At 45.4% G+C, this 9,686-nt stretch overlaps 1 protein-coding gene across 1 annotated transcript in view; it reads right to left on the minus strand.

Moving 5' to 3' along the window:
* Positions 1-6,219, minus strand: part of FHOD3 (formin homology 2 domain containing 3) — a 456,996-nt gene extending 450,777 nt beyond the window's left edge. The window contains 1 exon segment of the mRNA XM_021711121.1: positions 6,059-6,219. Within this exon segment, the coding sequence (XP_021566796.1) occupies positions 6,059-6,219 (161 nt within the window).
* Between the last annotated feature and the right edge of the window lie 3,467 nt (positions 6,220-9,686).

A 9,686-nucleotide genomic window follows, 5' to 3' on the forward strand; every position in this document is an offset into this window, starting at 1 on the left:
CCTCCTTCCCACCACCTACCTTCCTCCTCCCTTTACTGGCCCAGGCCCCAACCCACTCACCTTCCCTGGCCACCAGGTTTACACCCATCAGATCACTTCAGTCACTTCCTGCTTGTCCCCAGGCTGGGTTACATATGACCCAGGCTTCCCTGTTTAGAGTTTCTCCCACCCACCACAGACCTCTCACTACTTGAGAAGTTCTGTATGGACTCCCTCTTTGAAAGCCATGTCTTTTCTGTCTGATTCCACCCCACACTCCGACCTGATGCCACCTTTGTCCCCATCTGCAATCCAGCATTTGAAGTATACAGCGCCTTTCTGACTCCACTGTCCATTCAGCACGGGAAGTTAGTTCATTCTCATCCTACTCAGTGCAGACTTTTCAGGAATGCTGTCTTCCTACTCACTGGTTCTCAACCTTGGCTGCAAGCTGGAATCACCATGACCTAGGCACACCCCTGAGTTCTGATTTTGTGGGTCTGAGGTTAGGCATGGGTAGGCACATTTTCAACACTCTTCAGGTGGTTTCAATGCTCCAAGACCAAGAACATGTGCTGTAGGCTCCCGACAAACATCTGACCACCGCAACAGCTTCTTTTAAAAAGAAAGACTCCTGGAATCAGCATTTTTGACCAGGAGCTGATGTGCAGGGGCTCTCAAGTCAGCCCATGTTGAGCTCACCCTAACAGTTCCTTGGTGTGAGAGGGCCAGTTTTCTCCCCCTTGGCAAGCAGGGGCAAGACTTGGTGGACTGCACTTGGAGCCTTGCACAGCACTGAGAAGACAAGAGACCCTTCATACCTTTTATAGATTAGCCATAGACCTCAGTCAACCCACCTGCACCCTCAGCTGAAGATAAACTGGCTTAGGAGGAAAAGACTGGAGAAAGTCTTCCTCTCTTCCACATTCTCACCATGACCACCATTTTGACTTGGGGGCATTGTTGCTTGCTTGCTTTGATTCTTCAGGTTCAGTAGGTTATTCGACTTATGTTCCAAGTCTTCAGCGATTTTTCTTCCCACCAGTGCAAGACGCAGAGGACACCAGACAAATTCGTGACTGAGTGAGGTTGACTTTATATTAGACCAGAAGAAGAGGAAATGGCTTCTCATTCTCTCAATTGTGACATTATAAGATACAAAGACCTCTTTGAGAACCTGATGGAGGCTTTGAAATGCCTCCTCACCCCAATCCTATCTACCCACAAACTGAGCAGAAACCTTGGTGGTTCGTGAGCCTCCCTGGCTCCTTGGGGTTCATAAGCTGTGGGCTGAGAAGTCAGGTGTCTAAGAGTAAATCAGAGCTGTCCCAATCCTTGGGTTCCTCTAAGCAGGTCTACTGCAAAGCTGTAGGACCCACACACCCCTGCAGACGAGCCTTTGCACAGCCCTTCCCAACCCTTCCCAGACACATATCCATCCATGGTATATTGCCGTAACACCAGATCTGAGAGGGCTTGCACATAATGTTTACCTTTTCCAAAGGATTACCTCCACCACTTGCCCTGGGCAGGTGAAAGAAGGAGAATGGCATCACCCAACCAGTAAGGAGCAACTATCGGCAGGGTAATTCTCTGGCACAGGCCTGAAAGCACTCAGGCTAAGGAAGAGGTGAGTTCTCCACGTTACAGGAACCATGTATGCCACGTCTCACCACCACACTGGTCCTCAGTGTCCCTGAAACATCATGCTTCTTGGGCCCACTCTTGGCTAAAGCCACGCTCCTTCAGGTTGTGACTTTCAACTACCCAAAGCTTACCTAAAGGCCCACCTTCTCCAGGACGGCTTCATATGTCCCTCAGCTGGCCCCAACTTCCTCTGAGGCACTGGTGATGGCGAGAGGCCAAAGGCTGGGGTACTGCAGCCCAGGCTGGCCCTGTGAGTAAACCTCCATCTTGGCTTCTTAAGTAAAAAATCAAGATCTCAAAGTGTCTTCTGGGCACAGGTGCGTCAAGTTCTTGCCCACTATAGACCCCTGCAGGTCTAAAATCCAGTGATTCCCATTCCAATGTAGCATCTTCCCAAATTCTAGCTGCAGTTATAGCAAGGGCTACTGGTTTTGAGTAATGTGCCAGGAATCAGCTGAATGTTGTAGATACATCACCATATTTCACGTCTAAACAACTCAGAGAGGGAGTATTAATGAGATTATTGCCATTTATAAGGAAACAGAGGTTCAGAAAGCTGGAGTCACATCCCCAGGGTCACACTACCAACAAAGCCTGTGTCCTCGCCAACCACACTCTCTACTCTCCTCAGGTGCAAGAGACCCCTTCAGACCCCCTGTTCATGCAGGGGAGGACATGAGATTGAGTCATATTGTCCTCATTCCATAAATAAATTGTGTAAGTGTCCTCTTTTTATAAGCTTCTATCAGAAGTGAAGTAGTTTGTCAAGGTCATACAACGGCAGCGTTAGAAATAATCATCCAGAGACTTCAAGGCTTCAGTTTCTGCTACACCATGCCATGCCTGCTAATTTCATGGCCTTGGAAGGCAATGAACAGACCTGTTTTTATTTTTTTAGCATAATAATTGCTTTGTCCTTCCATGTTTGAAGGTCTTTCTCCTCTTCTCTGATCGGCTACAGCCTGGGTGATAATTCTAAACAATGAGTGAGTTAATTTTTAGTCCCGACATAAAAGTGCAGGGCAGTGGACGAGAACGAAAAAACAAACACCCCCAGCAAGGAAACTCACTCAGAACACACTATGAAAAATGCCACTGTCTTCACACAGCCTGCCAAACCTCTTCGTAGATAGTCACAGTATAAGCAGATATTTTGCTATAACTGATCCAAAGAAAAATATGGTGTTTCACTTGCTGTTTTCATTCCTCAAAAGGGCAAATCTTAACTAGGAAACAGTCATGTTTTAACTCCCCTTCATGGGAGACACACAGACTTTGCCAAATGCCGCACATCTAGGAGAGGGCCTAGAAGGGAACCTCGGTGCAAGTGACACTGCAAATGTGCCCAAATATGACCTGTGGAGGGTCAGCCTATCCATCTCCCAGTGCTCACCGCTGGTAAATAACCTGGGAGTTACTGGGGTGACCTGACCATGCCAGGACAATGCCATCTTGACATGTCTTCTGCAACCCAGGCCAGAGACAGATGAGCTTGCCCACCAGGAGATCAGTAAAAGTGGCTTCTTCACACGCTTCCAGATAGGGAGGAGGTGTCATCCTGAGTATGTTCCAAAGGACAATCACTAGGTCACTATGAATAAAGACTATTTCAAAGCCATAAAACCTTGCTCTGGGATGAGTTTGTGGCACACCTACCACATGTGTAAGCCCACCATCTTTTGGGCCACCGTCCTTTGTTTACCGTTTCCCACATCCTGAGTCCTACCTTCTCATCAAATCATAATTCATCCCCAGCATCCCTTGCACCTAGGGTGCAGAAATGGGATTCAGCCTCTGCCTACCGTATGGACTCATGCCCAGATGATGACTCAGAAGGAACCAAGGTGAGAAAGCAAGTACCAGACCTACTCTGGTGAGCTTGCAGCAGCACCCCCCAGCTTTTTGGGAATAGCCGCAGAAGAACTTCCAGGATCTGGCCGTGGGTGTTCCAGGACTTGCAATAGTGCCAGTGATGGATAATGACAGCAAAGGTGTCTTCTCTGGAGCCACCCTGCAATGTGGCTGGGTGCTGTTTCAACCGAAGACAGTGTGTTTGTTTGTTTGTTTGTTTGTTTTTAAAGCAGGATTTATTGAGGACAGAAAAGCTCCCAAAGCAGGAGGGGACCCAAGGAGGTTACCCCGAAGGCAGTGTTTTTTAAACCAAGACCAATGTCCTTGTGTGAACCAACCCCACATCACCAAAGGTACAACTGCTCAACGCTGCACAGAACTTGACGCACCTTTGCCCAGAAGCTCCTAGGATGGTAGAGGAGTGCAGTCTTGGAACTCGCTCACACCTGAGTTCCAATCTGGCCCACCACCTACTGGCTCTGCTGTCCTGGACATGTGATTTAACTCCTGACCCTCAGTCATCTCAAATGAAAAGTAGAGACAATAAAATCTGACTGCCTGACAATGATGAGAATTAACTGTTCCACCCAGGTAATGTGAGTAAGGCGCCTAGTCAAATGCTTAGCATAGTAGCTGCTCCAAGAATGTTATTCCCCCTCTATCCTTTATTCTTATACTGTTACCTAATATACTCACACTTTTATTCTGAGCTGCTATCTCCAAATCATGTAAGATTTAATAAGAAAGGAAAAAAAATCCAACAGGATAAGGTCTTCAAGCATGACACCACTAGAGACATTTTGCAAGTTGACAATGATCTACTCATAACACTCCTGGGGTCTGTTTGATCAATGAGCCATGAAGTCATCCAATTAGACTGCCATCCTGCCTGCATTCTGACTTCTTGCATAAAGGCATGTCATTGTCAAATACTTGGTGAAAACTATTGCGGTGGAATTTCCCCAAGTCTATCAGCCTGATCATGTTAATTGAAAAAATAATGATGACTAGAATCTGGTGTGGCTTAAGACGCTCCCTCCCACATGTCCAGCCTGTGGAGGTTTCCAGGGTCTGTTCCCACACACCATCAGTGTGGCCCTAATGACCAACCACTCTCAAGATGCAAAGGGTGTCTTCAGAGAACCTTGCTGGCTCCTACCAAGGACATTGGTCTTCTTGGTGCTCTTGGCCATATTACTCAGGAATACATTCTGGGACTGTGCCATTCACCTGGCTACCAGTGTTTACCAGGGCCTGTAATGTGCTGAGAAAATGCCACATGCTGGACATTCAGAGAGGCCTGGTTCAGACCTAATGGAGTTTTCGCTGCAGAGAAGAGGGACAGTTAGAAGAACAATGACCATAAATTGTGAAGGGTGTTTCAACAAGAAACATTCTTTGAGTTATTCACAAAAAATCAGTACTCCCAGATAGTATTTGCTTGATTATATTTATTTTGTTTTTGTTTTGTTTTGTTGAGACAGGGTCTCACTCTGTTGCCCAGGCTGGAGTACAGTAGCACAATCATGGCTCACCACAGCCTCAACCTCCTGGGCTCAGGTGATCTTTCTGCCTCAACTTCCTGAGTAGCTGAGACTATAGGTGTACACCAACATATCCAGCTTTTTTTAGAGACTTGGCCTTGCTATGTTGCCTAGACTGATCTTGAACTCCTGGGCTCAAGCAATCCACTTGCCTCAGCCTCCCAAAGTGCTGGATTACAGGTATGAGCCACCATACCTGGCCTCACCTGATTGCATTTTTAGCCTAGGCAAGGTAGCATCAAACAACTCTTGAGAGGCCCTGAACACCCGATTAAATAGCTGAGCATTATTTGAAAAGGATTAGGAAACCTCTGAAGGTTTCTTAAGGAGGGGACTGATGAAATCATCTTGGTTCAAGATGGCTGAGGGATTGGAGGGAAGGTGGGGCCCATCTGAAGGCTGTTTCGGTAATCTAATAAATACAGGGACAGCTGCGTGGATGGGTGTATTCCTCCAGAGATTTCACTTTCTGTGCACCTCTGATCCTTTAATATGTGTATTGCTTTATTCAGATTCAAAATAGTTATTTATTCAGCAATCAGCAGTATTAAGCAATTCTAGATGTAGGCCAAAAGTAACTTGATGTTAATTAATGTAATTAGTAATTGTTTTCTCCACTGTAATGAGCTTAAAAGATGATAAAACTATCTACAAGAACGTCTGCCAAGAAAACAAAACACCCAGTAAATTATCTTTGGAAATGAAGTTTAAAATAGTTGTTAATCTAGTAAAATCAGGAAAATATCGGTTTAATTGTGACATCCGGTTTAAAAATAACTTAGAATGTAAATACCATGTGCTGGATTAAATGATACTAGAAATGTCCTGGAACAGGCTGTCAAGAAAAGTTACTCAAAATAAAAAAAGAGTCTGCAGTCACCACTGATGAGTCACTTGCATGCCCCTCCGTCTTGTATGATTGGGAAGGAAGAGAAGCTCAAAACCATGGTGGTTGCTCCAAAATATTTTAAGGCCTCCATGTGTCCCCATTTCCCGGCAGGTGGAGGCCATTCGACAGGGTCGGCAGGTGTTCTTACCCAGCATCATCCTGGAAGCCTTCCAGCTCATCCCGCTGTTCTGCCAAGGTGGCTTCCAGGTCCAGGTAGGCACCATTATGGGACAGCTGCAGCGTGCAGTCATCCAGCTGCAAGAGAAAGAGCCCATTACACCCAGCCTGCTCCTCAGATGGGGACGACATGTGGAGGAGGACAGGGACAACATGTGAAAAAGTCACATCATGCTGCCCGCATGTTGTTTTTTAAATCAAGCAACATTCTGAAATGTGCATCACAACCAGAAGAGCTAGTATGTTTGTGCAGATAGATCAGGAGCAGACTGCGTAGCACATGGGTGGATAAGGTATCTGTTCAGGAGTGGCCCTCAGGCACTGGGCCATTGAGGGAGCAGCCCTTAGGGCACTGGCCAGTGCCTCTTTCTGCTCTGAGGGGTCCAGGGGAGGTCATGCATTTGGGGAGTAGAAACCAAGATCACAATGCTGATGTGAGCATGGATTAAGAGTCACAAGCCTCAAAAGGCAAATGTGGTGGGGAAAGCATGCTGTTTCCTTTGATTCAGTGAGAAGCCTACTTATTCAGATTTGCTGGTCATATCAGGCACATGACAAATAATTGCTCAATAAAATATGTTTACAATTAAATTGAAACATTCTGTATCTAAGTGGCAACACATCCAAATCACAGCATTCCACGTAGGAAATCAGGTCTCTTCATTGCCAGTCTCATTTTCTTTTCTTTTTTTTTTTTTTGAGTTGGAGTCTCACTCTGTCACCCAGACTGGAGTGCAGTGGCTGCTCCCGGCCACTGCAGCCTCGACCTGCTGGGCTCTGGCAATCCTTCCACCTCAGCCTTCCAAGTAGCTGGAACTAGAGGCACACGCAACCACACCTGGCTAATTTTTGATTTATTGTAGAGATGAGGTCTCACCAAGTTGCCCAGGCGGGTCTCGAACCCGTGGGCTCAGGCAATCCACTCACTCATTTTCTAAAAACTTGTATTGAACCAACACTTATACAATGTTGATTATATTCTGGGCACTGTTCTAAATATTTGCATATGGTAAGTCATTTAATTTTCCACAGGAACACTGGAAATTCTATTGCTATTCCCATTTAACAGAAAAGAAGCCTGAGGCACGGAGAGCAACTAAGTTACTTGCCCAGTGTCACCAACCGGTCAATGGTGGAGCTAGGATGTAGTTAGTGCCAAGGTCATGCTCTCAATCAATTTACTCTGCATCCTCTCTATGACCCAAGACCCACAAAGGACTTAACAATAACATCATGCTTGAAAAACAGCTTGTGATATCTAAGTGTCCTGGTGTGGCCAAGGCAATGCTGTGTGTTTGCCAACCTCAGGCCCTTTTCCTCCTGGGCACACAGCCTCATCTTATTGTTGGGCCATATAACTGAGTACTGACCAGCAGAATGCCCCCAACAGACTCAGCCATAATCCCGCTACACAACTGTTCACCTTTCTTGCAGAGGAGCCAGAGGAGGCTCCAAAGCCTACAGCATGGTAGAGCCCCCAGTGCAAAGAGCTTGGGTTCTTGAGTCACTGCATGGAAGAAAGCACTTTGCTGCCCAGACCCACTGATCCATCCCAGAATATGAGAAGATCAAGAAATGAGCCTTTGCTACAGTAAGTCATAAAGATTTTGAGGTTGTTTATTACAGCAACTATCATTATGTTACATTTAGAATGACCACACTTAAAAATACAGAAAAATAATTTTACCGAAGAAGCCTGAGATTAAAACTCTAAATCTAATTGTATAATTTCATGCCTGACTCCTCAGGCTGTAAGAGTGACTCTACTATTCATCTTCTTGGTGAGGTGAGGCTCTCATTCCAAAATGACACATTAGGCAAAAAGGAGAGAAACATGCAATTACTTTAAAGCATCTAGATGAATGCTTGATAATCCACTATAAGTGAGATTTCAAACAAGGAATTAGTCTCTTTTGATGAAAAAGCTGCACCATTATTCTCAACAAGAGAAATGTAGACTGTCATCTTGTTTAGAATTGGCATCAATAACAGGCTGTTGATTCTTGTTAGAGACCCTGCAGTTCCTTGTTTCTGGTTATCCTTAACAGAATGAAAGGAATTTGCTCTTTATTATTTGTGAGAATACATCATTTGAAGGGGTTAATCCTATTTGATTCACTTGTTTTATTTCTCTAATAACAGACTGCTCCTCATAATTACTACAGGCATGCTGGCGAATTTCAGCATTCTTGACTGGCATCTTATAGACTGATCATCTGATCTGAGAAGGCATTGACACACAAACTGGCCAAATTCCCTGTACAGCGGGGATAGAGGTGTCCCTAGGGTTTGGGGGAAACACACAGAAGCTTCCTCTCCCTCTTCTCTACTGAAGCAACAAGCAAGAAACAATTCTCGCAGAAGGTGTCTCCTGTGGATTTAAATAGACTTGATCATTCCTGGGTGGAAAATTCCACTAGAAACTGGACCTGTTAACATGGACAGTGGATTGTGTGTATAGTTGTAACCACTGGCCGCTTGTTCCTGCTTTTCATTTCTACTGTTCTTATTAACTAATAAAGCTGACTCAGTGTGTTCTGCAGATCGTATCAACACTTTTGCTTATTTTTAATCCCACATAGAATCAACTGACTGGAAGATCGGATAATGAAAGCCCTTCAAGCCATAACAATTTCCTTTGCCTCAACCCCTGGAAATGCATGAGCCCAGAGAAAGAAACTCCGGAGTAAAGAGTTTCAGCTTCTCCTCAAGGAAGTCTGAGTCATTTTGAGGCTGTGGTCTACACTCACCCCAGAGGGAGAGAACCAAGAGCGAGAGGAAGTGCTCTCGGTGCAGGGAGAGACAGAATGTGTATGTGAATGTGGTAGGAATATTCCCACTATGGCTGATGTTAAACCACCAAGGCAAAGTCCCTGAGTGAGAAGTTGGAAAAAGGTACACAGAAGCTCACCAGTACCACATAGTACAAAAGATGCATGTTGGCCAGGTATGGTAGTTTATGTCCTTAATCCCAGCACTTTGGAAGGCCAAAGCAGGAGGATTAATGAGTCCAGGAGTTTGAGATAAGCCTAGGTAACACAGCAAGACCTCACCTCTACAAAAATCAAAAAATTAGCTGGGTGTGGTGGCATGTGCCTGTAGTCCCAGCTACTCAGGAGGCTGAGGTGGGAGGATCACCTGAGCCTATGAGGTTGAGGCTGCAGTGAGCCATGGCCATGCCACTGTACTCCAGTCTGAGCAACAGAGTGAGACCCCAATTCAAAAACAAGAAAATATGCATGTACCCTCAAGAGCAGATGTAGCTAATCACAGTAAAATAATTAGGAAGTGATGTGCTTTGATTATTACTTTTGTTTTTCATATAAGCCACTCAATTGCAAGTTTCTATAATTTAATTTTTTAATAAAGGTTATGTTTGGCTGGCCTCAGTGACTCAGGCTGTAATCCCAGCAGTTTGGGAGGCTGAGGTGAGTGGATTGCCTGAGCCTGCGGGTTCAATACCAGCCTGGGCAATTTGGCAAGACATCGTCTCTATAATAAATTAAAAAGTTAGCTGGGCGTGGTAGCATGGGCCTGTAGTTCCAGCTACTTGGAAGGCTGAGATGGAAGGATCACTGGAGCCCAGCAGGTCGATGCTG

This window comes from Carlito syrichta, unplaced genomic scaffold (assembly GCF_000164805.1).
Source record: "Carlito syrichta isolate Samal-C Ts95f unplaced genomic scaffold, Tarsius_syrichta-2.0.1 Scaffold301868, whole genome shotgun sequence".
Taxonomy (NCBI): Eukaryota; Metazoa; Chordata; class Mammalia; order Primates; family Tarsiidae; genus Carlito; species Carlito syrichta.